This window comes from Berghia stephanieae, chromosome 10, assembly GCF_034508935.2.
Source record: "Berghia stephanieae isolate SIO BIC M18660-M18661 chromosome 10, UCSD_Bste_1.3, whole genome shotgun sequence".
Lineage (NCBI taxonomy): Eukaryota > Metazoa > Mollusca > Gastropoda > Nudibranchia > Aeolidiidae > Berghia > Berghia stephanieae.
In genome coordinates, this window is record NC_088369.1 from 38673792 (window position 1) to 38701137 (window position 27346).

Below are 27346 nucleotides of genomic sequence, written 5' to 3' on the forward strand. Positions count from 1 at the left end.
ACGCAGATGAGAGGAGAGGGGAGGGAGGGAGGGAGAGAGAGGGAGAGGGAGAGGGAGGAGAGAGAGAGAGAGGAGAGGAGAGAGAGAGAGGAGGAGAGAGAGAGAGAGAGAGGGAGAGAGAGAGAGAGAGGAGAGAGAGGAGAGAGGAGAGAGAGAGAGAGAGAGAGAGAGAGAGAGAGAGAGAGAGAGAGAGAGAGAGAGAGAAGAGAGAGAGAGAAGAGAGAGAGAGAGAGAGAGAGAGAGAGAGAGAGAGAGGAGAGAGAGGGAGGAGAGAGAGAGAGAGAGAGAGAGAGAGAAGAGAGAGAAGAGAGAAGAGAGAAGGAAGAGAGAGAGAGAGAGAGAGAGAGAAGAGAGGAGAGAGAGAAGAGAGAGAGAGAGAGAGAGGAGAGAGAGAGAGAGAGAAGAGAGAGGAAGAGAGAGAGGAGAGAGAGAAGGAGAGAGAGAGAGAGAGAGAGAGGAGAGAGAGAGAGGAGAGAGAAGAGAGAGAGAGAGAAGAGAGAGAGAAGAGAGAGAGAGAGAAGAGAGAGAGAGAGAGAGAGAGAGAGAAGAGAGAAGAGAGAGAGAAGAGAGAGAGAGAAGAGGAAGAGAGAGAAGAGAGAGAGAGAGAAGAGAGAGGAGAGAGAGAGAGAGAAGAGAGAGAAGAGAGAGAGAGAGAAGAGAGAGAAGAAAAAAAATAAGAGATGAACATATAGAAGCTGACGGACAGCATAGCAAATCTAAAACTAAATCCCACCCCACATTTCCAGCATCAACACACACACACACACACACACACACACACACACACACACACACACACACACATCGTACTTTGACCCAGTTTTTTTCTTCTTCCACACATTCACAGGATTTACCTCGTAGTGTATTTATTTTTTACCGCCGTGCGTACCAAACGGTTTCGTCGGGCGGGGTGAATGGTCGCGGTGAACGAACCCGACAGACCGGGAAAATGGGAATAATAAATCACAATTAATTAATTAATCATAATAAACCGACGCGTCAAATGAAAACGAACTTCTAATATAGATAGTATGCGCTTGGCTAAGAAGCTCATAACATTGCCATCCGGAAGTATAACGGACCAACACACAAAACTGTGTGTATCAATGAACGTTTATCGTCGGGGTAAAACAGTTTAGTGAGAATCACTCACAAACGCGGATGGCAAAATACAATAACAAAGGCTTGAGTGACGTCATCTTCGTTCTATCTATAGATAGAACGAAGATGACGTCACTCAGGTCTTTGTTATTGGTTTTTTTTTTTTTTTGTTTTTTTTTCATCCACGTTTATGAGTACTTCTCACGAAACTGTAATTAACCAGACTACAAAAGTTCATGGTGACACATAGTTTTGTGTGTCGGTCCGTTACACTTCGGGATGGCAATGTTGTGAGCTTTTTAGCCAGCCAAGCGCATACTATCTATACAGCCCAATATGCACAAAACATGCTCAAAGCCTTTTACAGGGAATCCCAAGCTAACAGCAACACTTTAACAGGAAGGACAAGACGTAAGGCGGTATTACAATTTATCAGACAAAGGTATAACAACGCTGTTAACGGTCAGGTACTCATTTTACACCCGATTATGGCGAGAGAATGCGAGTAAAGAGCCGTATTCGATCCAAATGAGCACTCAACTATGTGCTGCCCAAATCGGCACTCGAACCTTGGACCTTCCGATATGAATGAAGGGGAGTGTCATACCACCACAAGATTATATTATGGACCAACGTACACTCATTTACAGGTCTGGTGGTGACCCAAATTGTTAAGGGCTCATTGTTGTAATAGAAACAGCCTACTCTCAAACCAACGCGAAAAATATTGTCCATTAAACAATAATAATAATAATAATAATAATAATAATAATAATAATAATAATAATAATAATATAATAATAATATATAATAATAATATAATAATAATAATAATAATAATAATAATAATAATAATAATAATAATAATAATAATAATATAAAATCAAGCCCATAATTGCGTTCGGTTATCAGACCTGCAAATAAGTGCACCTGGTGCGTGACCATGACAGTGAATACAAAAAAAAAAAAAAATAACGCTTCTCTTTCAACTGCTTATAGATAGTATGCAGATGACGTCACTCAGGCCTTTGTTATTGTTTTTGCCATCCGCGTTTGTGAGTTGTTCTCACTAAACTGTATTAACCAGACTATAAAAGTTATGGTTACACAGAGTTGTGTGTTGTCGTTATACTTCCGGATGGCAATGTTGTGAACTCCTTGGCCAAGCGCATTCTATCTATAGATAGAACGAAGATGACGTCACTCAGGTCTTTGTTATTGTTTTTTGCCATCCACGTTTATGAGTAATGCTCACTGAACTGTATTAACCTGACTATAAACGTTCATGGATACACACAGTTTTGTGAGTTAATCCGTTTTACTTCCGGATGGCAATGTTATGAGCTTCTTAGCCGAGCGCATACTATCTATATGTTTGCATTTTGTTTTTAACATATTTTATCTTATGTAATTTGTATTGTAAACGACAATCACATTAAATTGAAAGCATTTTGCTATAATATTTGACTGAGTGACGAGAAAGTAAGAATCGGAAGAAAAAGAAAATAAGCAAAAACACACATACCTCTAAATTATCGTCTACTTATAGATAGTATGCGCTTGGCTAAGAAGCTCATAACATTGCCATCCGGAAGTATAAGGAAACAAAACTGTGTGTATCCATGAACGTTTATAGTCTGGTTAATACAGTTCAGTGAGCATAACTCATAAACGCGGATGGCAAAAAAAAAAACAATAACAAAGACCTGAGTGACGTCATCTTCGAACTATCTATAGATAGTATGCAGATGACGTCACTCAGGCCTTTGTTATTGTTTTTGCCATCCGCGTTTGTGAGTTGTTCTCACTAAACTGTATTAACCAGACTATAAAAGTTCATGATTACACAGAGTTTGTGTGTTGGTCCGTTATACTTCCGGATGGCAATGTTGTGAACTCCTTGGCCAAGCGCATTCTATCTATAGTACTGGTCTGATCACAGCCAAAACTCGATACTCGCTGCTCTAAATTTAAAAAGGATAAAAAGACAAACAAACAAAACAAATATTTTTTAAAAATCCTTGGCTGTTTTGTTACGTACCACACAATGGTTGATTGATTGATTAATTCTTTCACGTATTCATTACACTGTATTTGACTATTTGGTTTATATATTTAGCCCTATATATTTATTAGTACGTTCCGTCGATTCGGCGGGGTGAATGGGCGCGTCGAATCGGGAGACCGGGAAAATGGGATGAACTCATGTGTGACTCTTGTTGAGATAAATAAATAAATTAAATAAATAAACAAATAAATAGATAAATAATAAATACATAAATAAATAAATTAGTCAATTAAATAAATAAATAAAATAATTTAAAATAACGATTTCCTATGAACGTACAGCCAATTTCTTTTCTTTGTAATTTCTTAGTCAATGCCAAATTCTGATCGGAAGGGCACGTTGCACCGTCTGTTTTTGGCGAATTCAAGCACACCCACCCACCCACACACACAGAGAGAGAGGGAGAGAGAGAGAGAGAGAGTTAGAGAGAGAGAGAGAGAGAGAGAGAGAGAGAGAGAGACACAAAGAAAATTGATCCTCCCACAATTCAGATACACTGAAAGGTATTACTATCAACAGGGGTGAAATTGAATTGACACACCCAATCAAACTTGAATAACTACACTAATTCTTTTTAAACCCCACTAATTCAGTCAACGACGACGCTTAAACAGCTACTCATTTTGGTGTATTATTTCAGAATCACCTTGTATTATAATATCTTATTTTAATTTGTTTTGAAAACGACGTCAAGCACGCAACGGCTGAAGAGGGGGGGGGGGGGGGGAGAGAGAGAGAGAGAGAGAGAGAGAGGGGGGGGGGGGAGAGAGAGAGAGAGAGAAATTTTAAAAATATATATTTATTTTAAAAACCTTGGGATATTTTGTTGCGCAATAATCAATGATCGATTGTCTCACTGACTGATTGCTTGCTTGATTCTTTCATTTAATCATGCTTAATCATGCAATAATGCTTTATGGTATAATAATATTTTATGTGCGGCTATGTGGTCTTGTCGTATGACTCGCTTTCGGATCGGAAGACCCTGGGTTCGAGCCACGCTCTCATGTGTAAAAATAAGTACTTGGCCGCCAACAGCGTTGCCTCTGTCGGAAAAAAAATTGTAATATTATATCGCCTAATAGGGGTCATATCTCGTACTAGATGTTGCGTGTTGTTACGTGTTGCTGGTGGTCAGGAACCCTTTGTAAAGCGCTCATGTTTGTTGTTTTTGTTTTTAGGGGTTTTACGGCGCTTGCAACACATTTAGGTCGTATCAGCGCCAGTAAAAAGGAAGAAAATGGGATAGTAAAAAGTTCTAGAATTACAATTAAAGCATCCAAGAATAAGGCAGAAGAATAATTGGTTCAAATAGGGAACAGATGTAGATTCCAAGAGCACACCATCAGTGTACTTAGTTTGAGATCACTAAATGTCTCATCCAGACATAAGCACAGGTCTCCACCAAGAGGTACACACTCAATTGTTTACAAATCATACATAAGTAAAAGCAAAAATAATACAGTGCATAACGGAGAGACGATTTACAAGGAAAAACATATCATCTCCCAAAACTAACTACACAATTGACTGTTTCCCTCTCAGTCAGGGTATCCGGCCAGGGCCAGGACACAACCAAGTAATCCCATTCCAAGACAAAGACAGAAAGCATGTTGGAAAACGGATATTGGAGGAGAGAAGATACAGTATGTACCTCCCTGCCCTCTATGGGAGGTCAGGAACCCCACCCAGGTAAAGCGCTTTGAGCACGTTTAGTGGATATTGCGCTTTATAAAAGCTCGAGTTTGTTTGTTTTGTTTCTATTTTTGTTGTTATAGTTTTTAAAATATTTATACACTGTAACTCCCATAAACTAAAAACCTTTTATTGGTCCCAAATTTTCTACTCTTTATCAAAGTGTTTCACTGATAATGGATAAAGTCAACCTCGCTTAACGTCAACCAATCGCTCTGGTCCGACGGATGGGGTTGGCTTTATATGGGGGTTCTTCTGTATTTACCGTACTGCCGTTTTATTAAAGAACAAAGTATGTGCTATTTGTTTATCATTGCATATACTGTGTTGTTGTTTTTTAAAGCGCCGGCGTAGGTAGCGGTGTTTCGTCCGGGTAAACGGTGGGTCGAGTTGAAACGGGAGACCGGGAAAACGGGTGAAGGATTTCATCAATGATAATAATCCTACGTGACTCTTGCCAAGATAATAATAAAGAAGACAGGAATAGCGGGGAAGGAAGGGGGGGGGGGGAAGAGAGAGAGAGAGAGAGAGAGAGAGAGAGAGAGAGAGAGAGAGAGAGAGAGAAAGAGAGAGCCTGCTTCCGTACAAACATTCTTTCAACCTTTGTAAATCGCAATTTCTTATCTTTGTTATTTTTTTGTTATTTTATTATCTCCATATAATTTTGTTTTGAATACGACAAACACGCACGCAATAATTGAAAGGAAATATATTTACATATTGTTATATTTATAGGAATTGTGAAAAGTAATAATAAAATATAAAAAAATAACCGTGGATAACTAAAAACCATATTTTAACCCATTCAACCCTAACACCGACTATATCCGTAGTTTACCCGGATTACTTTTACTCCATGCCTATTTATTATAATATTTTATTACATTTTTCTGAGACAAATTATAGGCGTAGTATCAAAAGTAATGTTTTTAGTTTTTACATGATAAGGGGTAGTTGAATAAAACTATCTATGTACATGCTCATTTTAAATACATTTTATTTTTCCAATTTGAAAAGTAGCAAAAATCTCTAGGATTGAGTGAGTTAATACAATACAAATCAAGAACATGTCAAAATTACAAAAATATTTACCAACAACAACCCCCCCCCCCCCAAAAAAAAAAAAAAAAACACCACCCAAAAAAAATATATTTAACATTAGACTGTTTTCCTGTTTTGTTTTGGTTTTTTACCAATTTTGAAAAGTAGCAAAAATCTCTAGGATTGAGTGAGTTAATAGTGTTTGGTTATGCCCCACCGATTGATTGATTCATTCATTTATTGATTGATATATCTCTTTATTTGTCAATATATTAATATAATCTACCTCGTGTGAAGTAGATTATTTGATTTTTAAAAATAACAATTGATTAAAAACCACAATCCAAAACAATCCAAAACAAAACAAAAAAAAAATTAAAAAGAAAGAAAAATAGAAAAGAAACAATTTTTTTTTATTTTGAGAGTTGCATATAATATATCCTTTATATAATATGATATCAATTTGTTATCCACCCCCCCCCCCTCCCTCTCCCAACCCCAAACCTCCTGTTCAAGTACATTCTAGTAAATTAACACTAATCACTCGCCTAAGACGGACACATTTATTATTCAATGTGAAAAGTTTCCGTCAGCGAAAGAAAGAAAGAAAGAAAGAAAGAAAAAAATGCACTGAGTCCGTTAGGCTGTAGGCTCCTCCTTTTCGATATAACGGGGTGAGAGGGGAGGGGAAGGCATTGAGAGGATAATAGAGAGAGAGAGAGAGAGAGAGAGAGAGAGAGAGAAAGAGATAGAGAGGGGATATACAGAGGTAGAGAGAGATATATAGATAGGTAAATAGATAGATTCAGATAAATATATATAATTATAGATATATAGATGGATAGGGGGTAGAGAGAAGGGAGAGAGAGAGAGAGAGAGAGAGAGAGAGAGAGAGGGGGGGGGGGGGGGGGGGATATACAGAGGTAGAGAGAGATTTATAGATAGGTAAATAGATAGATCCGGATAAATATATATAATTATAGATATATAGATGGATAGGGGGTAGAGAGAATGGGAGAGAGAGAGAGAGAGAGAGAGAGAGAGGGGGGGGGGGAGGGGAGATATACAGAGGTAGAGAGAATATTTGCCGCCTCTACTCTCTCTCTCTCTCTCTCTCTCTCTCTCTCTCTCTCTCTCTCTCTCACTAATATTTTCTTTCAAAATCAAAACAAAACAAACGAACAAATAGAAAAACAAGAAAAAAAAAAAAAAAAACAAGGACATGGCACAAACAAATTACAATTTGAAAGCTGCGACACAAAAACAAACTAGCTAAAAATATTTCAAAATTATCTTTAATAATGAAACCAGACATTCTGATTACATTACATAGGCGAATAGAAGGGTTGGGGGGGGGGGGGGGGGGGGTAAATGACAGTCTGGCAGACAAACATACTACAGGCAGATAGAAAAATGGATGGATGGATGGATGTATCGGTGGGTGGATGGATGAATGGATGGATGAATGGATGGATGGATGGATTGGTGGGTGGGTGGATGAATGGATATATAGATAGATAGGTAGATAGATAGACAGATAGATAGATAGATAGATAGATAGATAGATAGATAGATAGATAGATAGATAGATAGATAGATAGATAGAGAGAGAGAGAGAGAGAAAGAAAGAGAGAAAGAGAGAGAGAGAGAGAGAGAAAGAGAGAGAGAATAATGGTGGATTTGGAGACGTATGTTGTTGCTATTTATATCCTAGGCCCCGATTCTTCCTAATGAAATTATCCAGCCGGTAACACAATAATGATAATGACAACAAAAAACGAAGTAGGACGAATAGAATAAGGAACTGCTGGGATGGGGAATTGAAAGGTTACACACACACACACACACACACACACACACACACACACACACACACACACTTCTTTGTTTATTGATGTTAATTATTTTTTGTTTGTCTTTCACATTTAATGACTGAAACGTTTTCTTAACAAACAAAAAAAGGACTGAAAGGCTTCAGGCAGCCCTATAACCACCTTCTCCCCCCCCCCTCTCTCTCTCTCTCTCTCTCTCTCTCTCTCTCTCTCTCTCTCTCTCTCTCTCTCTCTCTCTCTCTAATAGCCAATATTCTCAACACAAACACATAACATAGAAACAATTGAGCCATTGAGTATGCTCCGGTATATGGGGTGAATTTTTAATTCAGAAAAGTGAGTGGAGCAGGCACTTATGATGGTAACAACAAGAGATGGAGTGAGTAGAAAAGTGCCAGAAGACAATAGAGAATATAAATGGGGGTTTGAACACGCGACCTTATTGGTACGACAACTCCGCCTGGCCGGTGAGAGCGTGACCCTACCGTATGAGCTATCCACGATCCCAAAAAAAAAAATCGTATCTAACTCAGGTCATTCATTACTACTCCCACAGTAAACTTGGTGGACTTACCTCGGCTATGCTAATTTTCGACTCTGTATGATGCTGAGCAAGGCGGCCGGGGGGGACCAGGTCTCTCTCTCTCTCTCTCTCTCTCTCTCTCTCTCTCTCTCTCTCTCTCTCTCTCTCTCTCTCCCCCCCCCCCTCTCACCCTTCCCATTGAAGATGTGAAAACTTTCCAAAATGACCAAAAAGAACTCCCCTACTCCCACAGTAAACTTGAAACTTGGACTTACCTCGGCTATGCTAATTTCCGACTCTGTGTATTGCAGGCCCTTCTGTATGATGCTGAGCAAGGCTCTCTCTCTCTCTCTCTCTCTCTCTCTCTCTCTCTCTCTCTCTCTCTCTCTCTCTCTCTCTCTCCTCCCCCTACCCTCCTCATAGAAGATGAAAACATTCTACTCCCACAGTAAACTTGGACTTGGACTTACCTCGGCTATGCTAATTTCCGACTCTGTGTATTGCAGGCCCTTCTGTATGATGCTGAGCAAGGCGGCCGGAGGGACCAGGGCTCCATTGATATTGGAATGGCTGATATGACTCTCGATGCCGAATGTGTAGGCCGAATGGAGAAATCCTGGAGAGATTGGGGTTATTGGGGGGTGGGGTGGGCGGAGAAAGATGGAAAGGAGAAAGAAGAAAAATTATACACCTCTTTATACTGTTTTATCAAAATACATCTCATAATATTTCAAGTTTTCGTAACATTGAAAACTTTCATGCATTGGCAGCAACGATTAAGATATAGATAGTATGCGCTTGGCTAAAAGGGTGAAATCTCTAATTTTTTTTGTCTCAAATTCCTATTTTCAGGCGTTCTGATTCCACGTTTGGAATGTGAATGGTTGGCAGGTCTGTCCTACTGGGGATTGGGCCCCCGACCTCTGACGTCAATTTCGTCCCCTTTATATCCGGTAGGGGGGATGTTATGAGTGTCTTGGAAAAGCATCAATATTGGGGGTGGGTGGAGAGAGAGAGAGAGAGAGAGAGAGAGAGAGAGGGAGAGAGAGAGAGAGAGAGAGAGAGAGAGAAAGAGAGAAAGAGAGTGTGTTGGTGTTGGTGTATGTGGGGGAGAGAGAGAGAGAGAGAGAGAGAGTGTGTTGGTGTTGGTGTATGTGGGGGAGAGAGAGAGAGAGAGAGAGAGAGAGAGAGAGAGAGCTTATCATCTCTCCGGTGGCCTTAAAAAGAGCAAAGTGAACTGAATCCCATAGAATGCCACAAAGCATAGCTTTTTTGGACGAATCACGTGTAGTCGGTGCACAAAGGTGATTACTATAATTTTTACTACGTGTACTCAGAGACTTAGCTATAGATAGTTCGAAGATGACGTCACTCAGGTCTTTGCTATTGTTTTTTGCCATCCGCGTTTATGAGTAATGCTCACTAAACTGTATTAACCCGACTATAAACGTTCATGGATACACACAGTTTTGTGTGTTGGTCAGTTATACTACCGGATGGCAATGTTATGAGTTTCTTAGCCAAGCGCATACTATCGATACAATCTCCCCCCTTTCAAGGAAGGACACTGAATCGATTGGAACATTTACAGACAGTATGAGCTTGGCAAAGAAGCTGACAACATTGTCATCCGGAAGTATAACGGACCAACACAAAAAACTATGTGTAACCTTAAACGTTTACAGTCTGGTTAATACAGCTGAGTGAGAATTACTCATAAACGCGGATGGCAAAAAACAATAACAAAGACCTGAGTGACGTCGACTTCATACTATCTATAGAAAGTATGAGCTTGTCTAAGAAGCTCACAACATTGCCATCCGGAAGTATAACGGACCAACACACAAAACTAACCTTAAACGTTTACAGTCTGGCTAATACAGTTTAGTGAGAATTACTCATAAACGCGGATGGCAAATAACAAAGACCTGAGTGACGTCAACTTTATTATATCTATTGAGCAAATACAATTTTTAAAAATTTTAATATTTGAATATAGAATTTTAAAAACGTGTTTCGTATTGCTTTAGGTCTATTTATACTGAAAAACATAATAAGTTATCAAGAATGTAAGAAAGTGAAAAGTCCGGGGAAAAAATAATTGTGAATTAAAAGCACCCCCCCCCCCCTTTCCCCCTTCCCACCTACATTGCGGGATACAACATGAATCACATTTGACCCGCCGTGAAATGGGTTTATTGAGGATATCGACATGGTTGAAAAATCCAGCGAGGAAATATACTACAGGTATATTATTTGCTTCTAATAAATAAATAAAAATGATTATATTAGGCTTCATATCATGCCTCACAAAACTACGAGTAACCTTAAACGTTTATAATCTGATTGATGACATAATTTAATCTAAAAACAATAACAAAATAATAAAGAGGTGAGTGACGTCAACTTCGTTCCTCTGTTTTGTCGTTGTGTGTGTGTGTGTGTGTGTGTGTGTGTGTGCGTGTGTGTGTGTTTGTCCTTAGAATCAGGTTGTTGGACACAACAAAGGGACAGAATCCGTGACAAATGCATTCCCTTTACCAGGATCCAAAATTTGTTATCTCGTAGATAAGATAGATTTATAGAAAAAATAAACGGTACAATTTGAATGTGAAAGACCAAGTTCGACCTAACCTACATTTGGGTTAACGGTCATCTTATGTTTCGGTGAAAATAACCGCACCATTTATGTGGGTCAAACAGCGTAAATAACAGGCCTGGATGACTGAGGATAAGAGAAAGAGAGAGAGAGAGAGAGAGAGAGAGAGAGAGAGAGAGAGAGAGAGAGTAAGCGTGGTTGAGAAAGGAGAGATAAAGAGAAGAGAAGAGAATTTTTTGTTTGTTTGTTGCTTTAAGTCTCTTCCAACACAATTGAGGTTATATGAGAGACCGCTGAAACAAAAACAAAAAAAAACAAGCAAATGTAAATCAAAATCATAACCTAAAGATATCATAAGCTAAATTATAAATAACCAAGAACAAACAGGCAGAAGATTTACAGAAAAAAAAATATCCCCTGTCAAAAATACAATCACAAACCAAAGAAGCAGGATAGGCTAGTAAAAAGAAGAAGAAACGACATCACTATCGGATCGTACACCCATGCGAACATCATAGGTATATGATTCAAGGGTGATGCTCCCATCCAACCACCCGCAAGAGAAGAGAATAGATGGGTAGATATATAGAGATAGATAGATAGATAGATAGATAGATAGATAGATAGATAGATAGATAGATAGATAGATAGATAGATGATAGATAGATAGATAGATAGATAGATAGATAGATAGATAGATAGATAGGAACTCCAGCCCTCCGGCAGTAAGTGCGATGTCTTATCCACTCGGCTACCTTGTCCTCCAAGGGAGACTGGCAGTGAGGGAGGGGGGGGGGGGGGGGAGGGGGAATTGTCTTAAAGAACTCGTAACCTGACACTTCCCTGAGATCACGCCACAATTGGCTTCAACAGTTACTTCTCGTTACTTCCCTCGTAACTCGTAATGACGCAGTTACTTAGGAACTGGTTCTAAAACTATCGGAACAATTGGCGGACGCCCTTATGAAATACTTCTCCAACGAGCATAAAAGTGTATCCAGAGGAGAAAAACATTATGAATCTGTTCATGTTTTGATTTTAATACATTCTGATCACAGGACATGACTATTATTATTATTATTATTATTATTATTATTATTATTATTATTATTATTATTATTATTATTATTATTATTATTATTATTATTATTATTACTATTATTATTATTATTATTATTATTATTATTATTATTATTATTATTATTATTATTATTATCATCATCATTATTACTATTTCAAAGATAGAAAAAAGGAAATAGAGAGAAAAAACAAGGATACAGACACCACGAAATACCCGCCTATTTATATACACCTAAAATTATATAATTTGTAAATAGCTCCTTTTATCAAAAAGTTGAGCACTAATATTTCATGGTTTTTGCTTTTATTATATATATATATATATATATATATATATATATATATATATATATATATATATATATATAATATATAGCAAAAGATTGCCCCTGACAACAATGTTTTTAAAAAGTCCAAAGAGAGAGAGAGAGAGAGAGAGAGAGAGAGAGAGAGAGAGAGAGAGAGAGAGAGAGAGAGAGAGAGAGGAGAGAGATGTATATATATATATATATATATATATACATTTAATAGGGATCAGAGATTAGGTGATGAAACCCCTGCTGGGCAACAGGAAAGGAGAAGCTAATAACAGATATGAAATAGATCTCCTGAATTTAAAAAAATGGAGGGGGGGAAGAAATAAAAGATGATGATATTCGTTGAGGTCTTGTTTAATTCCGTTTCCTTTCCACTTTCTTTTAACAGGGGGAGGGAGGGAGGAGGCGGAGAGATAGATGAGGTGGATTTTTATTTAATTTGCTTGTATCCTGTATTTAGGTCTTTTATTTTTCTGTCTCTATCACTATATTATTATAAATCCCTTAGCAACGAGACCGGGTGTTCTAGTTAATCTAACAATCTCTACTGGGTCTATCTGGTTATTCGTAGGGGGAGAGGGAGAGGGAGAGAGAGAGAGAGAGAGAGAGAGAGAGAGAGACAGAGAGAGACAGAGAGAGAGAGAGAGAAAGAGAAGGAGAGAGGTATCCCCAATAAATCAGCGGTAGAGCGCTGACTTCAGAATCAAAATTACCGGGTAGCTGGACATGTTTGGATCTGGTGCAAAATATTTTGGTACAGAATGGCTTCCTGACAAAGGAGTAGCAAGCAAGTAATTGCTGTTAAAATACATATTTTTTTAAAATTATTTCGGCCACTGCTAAATTTTGATGAATTACAATGATGACGATGGTCGATTTGCAAAAAAAAAAAAAAAAAAAAAAAAAAAAAAAAAAAAAAGACAAAAACAAACTGAAACATGGAATTACTCTTTTAACAGGGGGAGAGAGGAGGCGAAGGGATAGATGAGGTGGATTTTTATCTAATTTGTTTGTATCCTGTAATCAGGTCTTTGTTTTGTTTTTTGTTTTTTTGTCTCTATCACTATATTAAATCCCTTAGCAACGAGACCGGGTGTTCTAGTTAATCTAACAATCTCTACTGGGTCTATCTGGTTATTCGTAGGGGGAGGGAGAGAGAGAGAGAGAGAGAGAGAGAGAGAGAGAGAGAGAGAGAGAGAGAAGAGAGAGAAGGAGAAAGGTATCCCCAATAGATCAGATCAGCGGTAGAGCACTGACTTCAGAAGCAAAATTAACGGGTAGCTGGACATGTTTGGATCTGGTGCAAAATATTTTGATATAGAATTACTTCTTGACAAAGGGGTAGCAAGCAAGTAATTGCTGTTAAAATACAGATTTCTTTCGCACTGGTTCGACTGCATAATCATAGCAGCGATTTTTTGTTTGATTTTTTTTAAAACGCACACTCTCTTGTTTACAACACACTATGCATCATGAATGAGCGCGACACCGAGTGAGACAACCCGACCTCAACATCATGTCATACCCGATGACACTGAAAATGGAAATTCGACGCTCTTAGTTTTAGTGTCAACACAATAATAATAATAGATGATGGTGTTGATGAAGAGAGAATCGATAATGAACTAATAAACCCCAGTCAGTACAGCAAGCGTCGCGTAAATGATAATCTGTTGCAAGTACATTAAAAACAAACATGATTAATATATATATATATAGAAGAAGAAGAAGAAGAAGAAGAAGAAGAAGAAGAAGAAGAAGAAGAAGAAGAAGAAGAAGAAGAAGAAGAAGAAGAAGAAGAAGAAGAAGAAGAAGAAGAAGAAGAAGAAGAAAGAAGAAGAAGAAGAAGAGAAGAAGAGAAGAAGAAGAAGAAGAAGAAGAAGAAGAAGAAGAAGAAGAAGAAGAAGAAGAAGAAGAAGAAGAAGAAGAAGAAGAAGAAGAAGAAGAAGAAGAAGAAGAAGAAGAAGAATGATGATGATGACTGTGATGATATTGACGCCGAAGACGACAAAGTCAACAGCCCACCTAAACCATCTTTATCTTGACCATCAACAGCAACATCGTCATGGTAACAGTAACACTAATCATAATTACACCTACTTCAGCCTACATACATACATACAGTACGGCTCACTCACGCACTCATCATCAACTCACCCGACTCCTGTAAGTATCTGTAGACGAGGAAGTTCACTTCGTCACTGCTAAAACTCATTATGTAGCCTGCAGTGGTCGTCGTGGTGCTGGTGGTGGTGGTGGTAGCAGGAATACTAGTAGTGGTAGAATTTGTTGTTGTAGTAGTAGTTGTCGAGTAACTTCGTTTGCGACAGAAAAGTTGCAAGTAGTATACTTGTTGCTGGTAGATCTATCCCTGAACCAGCGTTTGTCGCAAGAGGAGGCAAGCAACAATAATGATGGTGATGCTAATATTAATAATAATAATAACAATAATAATATTTCCTCTCACTCGTCAACGAGTAGAATAACAGCGGCAACGAAAATGAAAGAGACGAATCGAAATGAGAGTAAGAAATATAAAATAAAAAATAAGCACACCAAATAAGGAATATGAAATTTTACAAAATGAAAAAGAAGTCGCTTTAGGACGGTCTATCCCAACGCTACCCCAAGGGTTGTGAAGAACACCGGGGAATGGAAAAAGAAGGAACAAAATGGCCCCCCTATCCCGATCCGTATGGCCACCGCTGTTGGTATCCTATTAGAACAGGCTGTGTAATGATGAGTCTACGAGGTGAAGATAATGGGCAAAACATACACAAAAATCCACGTCAACAAATCACAGAATTTATTTTTTTTTCTCAATTTTCTTGAATCCCAATCGTATAGGCGATCACCATAAATCCTTCTCGTCGTCAGGTATTTAGATGAGATGATTCGTATGTGTATTTATTCTTTGTTGCAATTATTTCTCCGACAAAATTATTATTTAACACAGATTTATAATCCATCCAAGACGAAAAAAAAAAGGGGGAGTAAGTAGAGTTAAGCCATATCTGCTTGATTAGCAGGAGCGTCATCAGCCCATCCCGAGGGGGCGATGATGATGGTGGTGCTGATGAAGAAGAAGACGATTGTGCTTATTATACTCATCGTGTGTTAATCAAAGCACCAGCCCTCCAGGTAAGAAATTCCGCCGATACAATAATTCCTTTTTTCCTTTTTAAAGACTATTTTTACAAAAAAAAAAACAATAATAAAAAACTAAGATTTGACAACGATAATGGTGGTTGAACAGCACTGTAGTAGTAGTAGACCGGGCCCAATCCACAAATAATGACAGAAGAACAATCCTTGAGTTGCTGACACTGGGTGAGTACTTCAGTCAGTTACCACGTACTCATCTCATCGACTTGAATGGGTAATCTGTACTGGTTATTTTGTCTGGTAGACAAAAGAAGAAAAAGAAGAGGGAAAAAATTATACTGTGGTTGATATAACGGTTACATCCACGCGCACGCGCAAACATACATAAATAAAACACAGGATTAATTTGTAAATTGAATTTTGAGACCTACCTTACACGTAACCATATGGGGGAGAGAGAGAGAGGGGAGGAGGAAGGGGGAGAGAGAGAGAGAGAGAGAGAGAGAGAGAGAGAGAGAGAGAGAGAGAAATATGTCATAAAGACACACCTGCATAAGGTGTCATAAACACGCCAGCCAGAATATCGTCTACAATTAAAAAAGGAAAAAACTTGGTAATTCTGAATACGGCCAAAGACCCAGACATAAATCTTCAATCCTGAACTTGTCACCCCCACACGATGACGTCTGGAAGGCAATATGTAATATTACACTGTATTCTCGACAAAGTCAGCCCAGTTAACGGACATGTGTATACATCTTACACAGAGGTAATGTTAGTAAAGAACCATTCTCCAGAGAATAAAAAATTCGCGCTACTGGGAGTGGAACTCAAACCCGGGAGCTATCGGTCCGAAAGCGAGTGCCATCTCGGCATACCTCAAGCAAAGCCGCATAAAATAAGACTATGAGAAAGGCCCAGGCCCCAGCGTAAAGTTTGTTGCTCACTTATCATAGTAGTAATATTTCAACATCAACCTCTTCTTAAAAACGTACGTGTAGTTCAAAGTCATAGGGAAATACAGTTATAATTTAACATTGTCTTCTTCTTAAAAACATATATGTAGTTCAAAGTCAGAGGGAAATAACAGTAATAATTTAACATCGTCTTCTTCTTAAAAACATATATGTAGTTCAAAGTCAGAAGGGAAATACAAGCTGTGAGTACACGAACTCTACGCACCGAGTAGGAAAAAAGCCGAGATCCGATCTTTATCCTGGTATTCGTCCAACCGAGTCATCGATCGAATGAATTGTCGCTGTCCAACTATAGGGTATATTATCTTAACAAATGTAAACACGCTGCTTTGTTTAAGTTTGGAAAAGCTGTAAACAATCCCAGGAGTCAAGCGGAATTAAACTATAGATAGCATAAGCTTGGCCGAGAAGCTCACAACGGAAGTATAACGGACGAACACATAAAACTATGTGAAACTTTAAACGTTTATAGTCTGGTAAATATAGTTGCGAGAGAATTACTCATAAACGCGGATGGCAAAAAAAAAAAAAAAAACAATGACAGACATGAGTGACTTCATCTTCATTCTATCTATATTAGTTGTTTCAAAACCTGCGACAACTTTTCATAATGCAGGCCACTTTTTGCAATATGACCAATGACCTCGAGCCATGGCCGACTTTCGATAGTTCGAAGATGACGTCACTCAGGTCTTTGTTATTGATTTTTGCCATCCGCGTTTATGAGTAATGCTCACTGAACTGTATTAACCAGACTATAAACGTTCATGGATACACACAGTTTTGAATGTTGGTCCGTTATACTTCGGATGGCAATGTTACGAACTTCTTAGCCAAGCGCATACTATCTATAGTTACGTCATGCCTCGAGCACATGGAAAGGGAATCGAATATATACATACATATATATATATATATATATACATCATCCACATTAACCAATCACTAACAAACACGTCACACAAACTGAACCACCATTGTCAAGAAACCAGCCACATTCTCTCTCTCCCTCCCTCCCTTACTCAATGAATGGGCGGGTTTTCCATAATAAATCATCACCTCCATAAAACATCAAAACAAAGGGCAAAATGCCAAGGCAATACAGATCCATTATAAGAAGTTGCTGATAAATTACATGATCGGATTGGATGAAGGGAGAGAGAGAGAGAGAGAGAGAGAGAGAGAGAGAGAGAATGGGGGGGGGGGGAGATGGCGGAATATGTTTATAAAAGTCCCACAGTACAGCTGCACTGGCGAATGCCAAAGAAAGCAGACCCCCCCCCCCCCCAAAAAAAAAAAAAGAGACGAAAATATTCTAGCTATAGCTATACATAATCACTTTTAGCGCCATCAGATCTAAAGGGGGAAATTGTAGCAAAACTGGGAAAATAGGGAATTTAGAAGGGAAAAAACAAACGATAATTGTGATGTACATTCAGGAGGGGCACAAAAATGACATCAAAATACAAAAATACCACCAAAAGAAAACTAATCGTGAATTGCAAATAGTTCAACCGATGTGCTGATCATCTCTGTCCCCTTGACCATTACCAACGACAAACGCAAGAGATGGTGCTTTTACCAAAAATGACGTCAAAACATAAGCCCAGTGTCAGGCCAAACCTATAGATAGAACGAAATTAACGTCACTTAGCTGCTAGTTATTTATTGTTTTAGCGAGCCATTTTTATGAGTAGTTCTCACTAAATCGTCTCAATAAGACTATAAACGGTCATGGTACGGTAGAACACATTTTTTGGTGGTATTTGTAACGTTATGTCCATATCCGACTGGGGGAATGTTGTGAAACCCGAGTGACGTCAACCTCGATCTATCTATAAATTAACGCCTGACATTTACCAAAAAATTACGAAAAATAAACAAAAAAGAAACAACAAAGGCAACGACCACCAAAGGAAAACAAATCGTAAGTTGTATTGCTTGAAAACCTTCGACCAGGATGTTATCCTATCGCAAAAAGCTTTTTTCCAGCATATCTAGGAGACCCAGCTACCTTATCACTGATGTGTGCAGAGAGGGGCTTCAGAGAAGAAATTGAACGCAACGCAGTCCCTTTGCGTGCACAGAGAGGACATCAAAACGATAAAATCACCGTTTACTTCCAACACAAACCGGATTCGCTTTATAATTGAAAGCAACAACAAAAAAAAGCAATTAAGATTATGACGATAACAATGATAATAATTACTCTATTATTGATTTTTCTTTTTTAATTATCAAATAATTAAACGAAATAATGATTGTAAACATTCTCTTCCTGACCAAGTGACCTTCACCTTGCGCGTACTCTGACTACTATTTTTTTAAAAACAGCGACAGATTCCTATCTAGCACACATAACACGAACTGTGTCATTACTCGTCAAATTACCCTCTATCTACCGCAGAACCTCAAACAGTAATTACATAACCACTATAACACGAACGGCTGACAGTACTCTGAAAACAAAAACAAAAAATAAGTATTCAAACTTTGGGCCGGAAAACTCGTCATTTAAATAAATATCGATCGATAAAATCGCCTTCATTTTATCATAAACTTTCAAACCTGGGACTCCGTGATTTTTCTTTTTCCAGAAGACGGTAAAATAGTCACACACACACACACACACACAGAGAGAGAGAGAGAGAGAGAGAGAGAGAGAGAGAGAGAGAGACAGACAGACACACGCACACACACAGACAGTGCAACTTTCTAGCATCATGACTGCGATAATCATCACCAGCATCCCCAATTTCAAATATCAGGGATTCCAATAGGCTCCAACAGTTGTGACGTCACTTCCCCCGTAATGACGCACAGTAACGTAGTAACTTGTTCTAAACTATCGGAACAATGGCAGTAAGTGCCTCCCTGCCCACTATAGTGAATAATTAGGATCTCCAACTTGTCAAATCATCCACGTATAGAATTCGACATAAGTAAGAATAGAGTTACTCTCAATTTCCAGGTGCTTAAATAAATGAATTAATAATAATAATAAGAAGAAGAAGAAGAAGAAGAAGAAGAAGAAGAAGAAGAAGAAGAAGAAGAAGAAGAAGAAGAAGAAGAAGAAGAAGAAGAAGAAGAAGAAGAAGAACAACAACAACAACAACAATAATAATGCATCATTATTACAAAATAAAATGAATCATGGTTTTAAACATCAAAACAGTCATTCAACACCAACATCTATATTAGAACCGAACAGCAAAGCGACAAAATCAAAACTGGCCCTAATTGAATTAATCCCCGCCCTAACAACACCAACGCCTCGCTCCCATTAGCATTTGGAAATCAAACCAATTAAGCACACACAAACAAATCAAAACAAAAATTAATCCCGAGCTGACAGCGAACCGACGACGGGTGTCAACAACAAATAATGAAAAATTAATTGAGACTGCGATTTGCATTATCGGCTAGTCGGATTACAGATAGATAACAGTGCGATGACGTTGAAATGAATCACGGAAAAAATAGACCGTTACACAACGAAAGAGAGAGAGAGAGAGAGAGAGAGAGAGAGAGAGAGAGAGAGAGAGAGAGAGTGTGAAGATGACAAGTGTTAACGAATCGCTAATGAAAGTCAGTCAATAGACTCTGAGATTGTTAAAGCTGCGACAAATAAAACAATTCGTTAAAAAAAATAGAAGAAGTGAAAAGAATGAATGAAATGGACGATTCTAAGCTGTTTACTGTGGCTGCTAAGACAACCAGTTGAGAGATAAGTTCCCACTAAACTCTCTCCCATCACACTATGCGCATAATATATATATATATATATATATATATATATATATATATATATATATATATATATATATATATATATATATATATATATATATATATATATATATATATACACCACATGATATACATTAAAAGAATTGTGTGCGGGACAGGATTGATCTGACGACTACAGCAGATGGACATTTTGCTTCAACGTATTGCATCAATAGACACAATGACAGAGTGAGGAGGAGCAAGCATACTATACTAGTCCTGATTCCAAAAACTGATTTGAAGGAGAAAAAAAAAAAAGAATTCAGAAACTCAAGCAAGGATCAGACACGAAAGCAGACATATATATACAAACATATACCCAGGGCTAGCGCGGAACACCGTATACTCCCTGCCTCATACTAATACAAGAAAACGACCAAGATTGATAAGTTTCATACGCAGGAGCTAAACAACCTTAGTATGCGCTCACAACATTGCCATCCGGAAGTATAACGGACCAACACACAAAACTCCCTATAACCATGAACTTTTATACTCTGGACAATACGGTGAAGCGAGAATTACTCATAAACGTGGATGGCAAAAAAAAAAAAAAAAAAAAAAAAAACAATAACAAAGACCTAAGTGACGGCAACTTCCCTCTACATATCTATAATATAATATATGTTACGCCCCCACCGACCACGCCCGTGTTATTATCTATCGAAAAATGTATTCCTCTCCACAAAGATTGGTTCTCCGGTTCTCCAATTGAACGATTTGAGATAAAAGAAAGAACCGTAGCCGGGATATCATTACGCGCAAAAACCAATTCTTAGCAAAAGCCGGACGTGTGCCGGAGAGAAATAATAATTCCTGAACTGTCACGTTAAAACATATTTTATTTATTTATAAAAATTGGGAGGCCCCGTAATGCCTATCCGACTGCACTATTACAAAATCGTGATTTCCCTATAAACAAAGGGGGATAATAATATGCTTTTCCGTATGAACCAGATAAAGAAAAGAGAATCGGCACGAAGAGTGCTAGCAATATAAGAGTGCAATGGGGAAAAAAATAAACAACCCCCCCCCCCCCCCAAAAAAAAACAAACAAAAAAAAAACGAACGCATGACAGGAGATATGAAATAAATGCAGACGAAACCCAGGTATAAAGGGGAGAGGAGGGGGGGGGGGGATTACATTGATACATTACTTGGAATTGTTCTTAACAGGAGGTGCATAATGTCAGTTATTTTCGTTCCGCCTACCGAGACGATACAAATTACATCTATACCTCAGACGTGTTCGAACCAATCAATACAATAGCAATTTGCGAAATAAATCAAGACGTGAGGCCTAAAGTGGAAATATGTCAAAATTCTGCCCTAGGTCACAGCAGCGGAGTAATAACAAAATCATGTTTTGCCCCCGGAAATCAACCGATGACCGTGATCCGAAGACCCAGAGCCACATAAAGTACTTGCCTTCCACCTGCAGCAAACAACCCACAGATCCTGAGCATCACTCACAAATTTAACATTTAATGCAGCGTTGTCAAGCAATGCTTTGCTAACTTTTCCTTTAACATTGTGTACAAATAATGTGAGAAATACTCACTCAGTTAACAGGAAACAAATAGTCAAATGGTAGGAAACATTCTGATTGGTTAATGCTTAGTTACAGGCGAACCACCAATTAACAAGTCGCTTTTTGATCATCAAAACATGCAATTTGTGACACACCTTCACACGTGCTCGGACAAACATAGTTTGTTGTTTATAAACAACAAAGGGAATGAATTCGACCTTTCTTTGATCACTGTTATTGTTCTGATACCACCAAACGGGTGACTAGTTATCACACGATTTTCTCGACCATATTATCATAACCGTTTAAGTTAACACATAGTTTTCTGTGTCGGTTTTATTCATCAAGAGGTAGAATAGTGGGTATTTTACTTAGACACATACCATCGATAGTCAAACCTGTGCGGTTTGCTGCGTTTACCAATCATTGTCATTGTTTACATTATGACGACTGTCCGAGAGGCGTGGTTACCTAAGTGTCGGTAAAAAACCAGTACACAGTTGAATGGTAGGGGAGCAAGAAAACCGGGCACACCAGCATATTTCACTCTTCCAATTCAGAAACAGATTTCTTCAAATGGCTGTCTATTTCACTGCTAACAATGTTTTTATATTATATCTGCAACAATGTAGCATTCCACATCTTTATTCTGAAACAGATTTCTTTCCACTGACTGTCTATATCGCAGTTAACATCAACAGTGTTTATCTCTGCAATAAAGCAGATCTCGCCATTCGAACTGAGAAACACAATTCTTTCCATTTGCTTACGAATTCTAATGCAATGTCAACAACAATAATAATGGTCACAACTTCAAAAATCCTAACTTTAATCATGCTATCCCGATACTGATTACAGACTCCCCAAAAACAATGAAAATCATCAAACTGGTTCAAACAACGTTACCTATTTCAGATAGTGACAGCGCTTCGCCTCACCACCCCTTTACCCCTGCATCCAAGAAGAGACGTCAAAAATATTGAAAAAGTGTATAGGAAACAGTACAGACATAGCAAAAAGGAAAAGTACAGGGGAAAAAAATCATCATCTTGTAACCGAGAGGTCTGAGGTCTAATCCCCAGCCAAGACAGGGCAGGGTGATTGTTTTTTTCATGCGGTTCTTCTTTCAGCTATGGCTGAGACTTGTCTCAAATACACCTGTTCAGAATGTTCACCTTACAGTAAGTAGTACCTGTTCCCTAGTCGACTTTAGTGGGTGACCTAGCAAGCACAATAAAGGAAGTGAAGAAGCTGTGGAAACGCACAGAAGCGACAGGAGAAGACTACCCAAAGAATAGTCAAATGGCAAAGAATAAACAATTGCCAAAGCATTAACTACCATAAGGGCAGGCATAAAGTATAAAGTTAGTTCAAGACCACTAAATTTAGACCATAGATTTCAACCACATTGTCCAGCCATTATACAGTGATATGATGCTAATACTAATAATAATAATGTGTAATAGTAGTAGGTAGTCATAGTAGCAGTAAAAATAATATACAGCAATTTGATATTAATCTCATTGTAAATTATCTTTAATGTACTGATATAGTTGCAATTTGCAGCCAGGTGGACTAGCAGTATGACCTTCCCCTTAGGATCGGTCTGAGCGGGTGTATAGTGAGTCCCTGGAGAAGGCACTTTACTCACATTCACTCACTGTTCTCAGATGTAAAATGAGTACCTGGCTACATTAACAGTGTTGTCTCTGGGAAAAAAAAATTTTAATATCGCTTCATGTCACATCCTACATATTATGTGTTGCTGTTGGCTAGGGACTCCAAGGAAAGTGCTTTGAGCACGTTTAGTAGATATCGCCTTATAAAAACTAAAGTTTTGTTTGTTCGTGTTTCGATTTCTTGTTTTTCTATTTGTAAACACCTTGGTGTGCCCACCAAGTGGAACCTTGCTTTGCTTGGACAGGCTGGTACTTTTAGGTAATGTCAAAACCGGCGCATCAGTGGATACACCTATCCTCTATTTGAACCAGGCCATCTTGTCTTGCTTTTTCTTCGGTGCTCCCTATTATCCTCCTTTTCAATGGCGCTGAGACGACCTAATAGTAATAGTGTCCCAGGCATCGTAAAATCTATCCCCCCCCCCCCCCCCCCCGGTAAAAAAACAAACTAGCTGTAGATTGCTCGTGGAATATTCTGTTCCCTTTTACAACCAGATTTCTTTGGTGCTTTAAACTACATCTTTCCCTCTATTACTCTCATTTTACTGGTGCAGGAAGACCCAAAAGTATTCAAGCACTGTAAAATTTATAAAAAACAAGACAACAGTAAACTAATTCATTGAATCCTGATTTTTTTTTAAATAGATTGTTGCTCTTTCTCCTCTCTCTCTAATTGAACCAGTAAACTCAAAGTATGGAGTCTATTTCAGGCCTGTTGGTCAACTGTACAATGACTGATAATGATAAAGAAGTTTAAAGCATGTGAAAGATAGGTTAAAGTTCGCGTTCGTGTTACTGAAGACGCAGCCAAACATAAAAAATTAGTCTTGTACTAAACAAGTACGTCTTGCACATTAATTGTAAATTTTACTTTTTTTTTCACAATAGTGGTGCTGTGCGTCAATCAAAATTTCAAGCTGGGACTGCAAGACGGTACAAAATTTTAAAGGAGAACACAGACTGAAGTTTTCAGAAAAGGTCGAGAACCATCGGCCTATGTCTAGGTAGACAGGAATAATAAAAAAGAATGTTCAACACCCTCTAGCAGATGTTTGATAAAAATCACAACACAAGGCCCCTGCCCAGGTATGAATGAATGGGGGAGGGAAAAAAAAAAAAAAAACAACCTAAGGTTGAAGTATTCAGTCAGCCAACTCTAAGCAATAACATTTTAGCAAAAGCCTGAAGGACAAAAATTATTGTTCAAAAATTAAAATCAACTATGCCTTTATAGAGTAATGCCATGTTCACGAATTGACAACTGTGCTCAAAATTCTACTTGTCCCACCCCACTCCCACCATATAATTTTTACAGTCAGAACAGCATCAACTATCATTATCATCATAGTCATAGTCAATGCCATAAAAAAAAAATAAAGACAGAAAAAATAAAGACAGAAAAAAAAAGAGTTCTAACTGTACTGACAATTCTATGCAATAATTACCTTCATGAATTAACTTTTAAAAATAAGGATAAAGACGAGAACAGCTTGAATATCGTACAAAAACCTGCGTCCAATACTCAACTATGGAACCTGAAACCTGAACCCAGCTGAGACTGGGAGCATGATTGACCATGCCATAATAATATCAATAATATGTGAATGAATGAATGGCATACCCGAACCCATCCTCAACCTGAGCCTGAAGTGAAAATCTAATCTGAAGAAGACAAAAAATGGTGCACCACAGCGTTTCTATTACTATTACAATTACAACTTACTAAGTATAGGCTACTTGTGTCTAAATCAGAACATAAAGTAGGAGGCGGGTCGGGTTAAGCAGTTGACAATGAAGAGTAAGAGGGTCAGCTGTAAAGCAAAATCAAAGTGGCAGAATAAATGATATTAATATTAGTAAATTTTAAGTTGAAGCAAGCCACTTCCCCCCAAGGTGATTGACATCAATGAATGAAAACCTGATGATACATTTTCTAGAACTAAAAAAATTAAAGGATAAAAAAAAAAGTCAAACACGTATCTATCTGGTAAACAGTGGAAAGAAGGAATCAAATCTTTTCATTGCACAACTGAAAATACTAGATAGATAGATAGTCTATCTATATCTAGCCATCACATAACTAGAACTTAGAATTCATGCACGATAAAGAAATTTAGGCCGTGGGATGTGCCTGAATGGAAAAACATAAAAGCAGACTATGAAGAATCTGCTTGCTGCGGATTGGCTAAATGTCTAAGAAATAGACTATACATCCACTCTTTCAAGTCCACTAACAGCTGCAGTTTTGTGTTATAGTCTGTATCTGGAATCTAGAAGAGTGACGTGAGACGCACAGGATTAGAAGAAGCCGGCGACTAGTTTGATTTATTTATTTTAACATATCAACCTTTTATAGATCAAAACTTTCTGAAGACGCACAAATCGTATAAAATGTGATGACATAACTAAATATGAACAAAATGTATCATCTTCAAACCCATTTAATTTTTTAACTTCTGACTGCGAGGAGGGCTGGGTTCAAGGGATGTTTAATCAAGTCCAGATAGAAAAACGATGTTTAATTTATGAAATAGCGTATAATGATAATCAGATAAATTCTCAACATTAAAAGAAATAAAAATAATACAGTTTATAAGGTCTAAATACCTTGATAAAACAAAAGTATAGGTCCCTCGCTTCGTGGCTTCCCCAGTCACCGCTCATCTATTGACTTGAGCAGAGAGGGGATTTTGTTAAATCCTGAGAGAAAATACACACCAGAGGCTCAGTGGTTGAAATCCATCAAGAATCACAAATGAAATAGTATTTCCATTCAATGTATTTATTTTCAAAAGTAAAAAAAAAGCGTTAACTTTTATTCATAACGTAGAGCAACGTTTCTTTTTACGTCTCCACCTTACACACACCGACCGCTTACTCAATTTTCAACATACGCGGATTGGTCTGTTTGTGTGTGTAAAAAGTGTGTATGCTGATATTACTCTATTTATAACATTTCCTTTTTATTTCATCAAAAATAACAACTGAAACACTGACTTAATTATTAATCGGTAGGTTTTTAATCAACAATTAATTAAATATTCTGATATTGCCCGGCTGTTTATAAAATTTCAAAATTAAGTAATATAGTGCGAGGGGAACACGCGCATTGATACAATCTGTCGTTGTGTGTTTTCTACCTATCGACCGCATTTGTGGTCATGACGTCACATCGCTAAAGTAGGTCATGGCTCGGCAACATTCTCAGGCGAGGGATAATGACATAGCGGGAAAGCCGTGATATTATTTTTAGATAGTCCATGTATGAAACATGAAAAGATTTTTTTTTATTATTCGAAGCTATGATCTTACAGCCCAAACTAAACCAAAGAAGCGTAATTTATTTATGTGAGAAGAATGAGACTAATCATAGCTTGAAAAATTACCTACGGTGTTGTTATGTAACTTATGACCCCCGCTCTCCCATTTAAGCGTGTCCTCAAGACCTTGTTTGACAGTCGTGGTTTTGGTGTATAGCTTAAAGTGTGTGAAGGGAGAGGAGGGGGAGGGCGTTAAAAGTGATGATGAAATGCATAGCTGGCAGATGTCTTACTGAAGTTAGATCTTGCGAGCTATGGATACAAAATCCATACATACATCAACACATACACGCGCACACAAAACACCCCGGGTTCTATTTCTTGGCTTTATTTATCTATGCCATGCTCTGGTCTTTTGTGTGTGTTATTGTTTTTTTTTTTTTTGGTTTGCTTTTTGCATATAAATGAACTCCATCGCTGTGTGCAATGGCTTTTCAGTTTGTAACCACGTGGCTGCAATGCGAAAGATTTCGTTTGAACTGAATTTAAACTTAATCAACCTTAGTGACCTAGGCTGAGATCATGTGTTTCTCATTCTGCTTGTAAGACAGTTTCTTGATCAAGAAATTTTTCTTAACCTTTATTATTCGTTCACGTTATCTTAGCTCCAAAAAAAATCTTCTATCATTATTATTATTGTTATTATTATTATTATTATTATTATTATTATTATTATTATTATTATTATA

General features: G+C 37.9%; 2 protein-coding genes across 4 annotated transcripts in view; one reads left to right on the forward strand and one right to left on the reverse strand.

Moving 5' to 3' along the window:
• The window catches only part of LOC144981097 (F-box-like/WD repeat-containing protein TBL1XR1), a 65350-nt gene extending 39026 nt beyond the window's left edge, over window positions 1–26324 (reverse strand). The window contains exons 1-3 of one of the 3 annotated variants that reach the window (XM_078929221.1): window positions 25945–26324; window positions 14414–15658; window positions 8731–8876 (exon numbers count right to left, since the gene is read on the reverse strand). In XM_078929221.1, the coding sequence (XP_078785347.1) occupies window positions 8731–8876; window positions 14414–14471 (204 nt within the window). In that variant the 5' untranslated portion in view covers window positions 14472–15658; window positions 25945–26324. Of the gene's footprint in view, window positions 1–8535; window positions 8618–8730; window positions 8877–14413; window positions 15659–25944 lie in introns of those variants that run through there. The other 2 variants (XM_078929220.1, XM_078929222.1) reach the window with 2 other exon arrangements.
• Window positions 1–27346, forward strand: part of LOC144981101 (uncharacterized) — an 860429-nt gene that overhangs the window by 496199 nt on the left and 336884 nt on the right. The gene's annotated exons all lie outside the window — the stretch shown is intronic.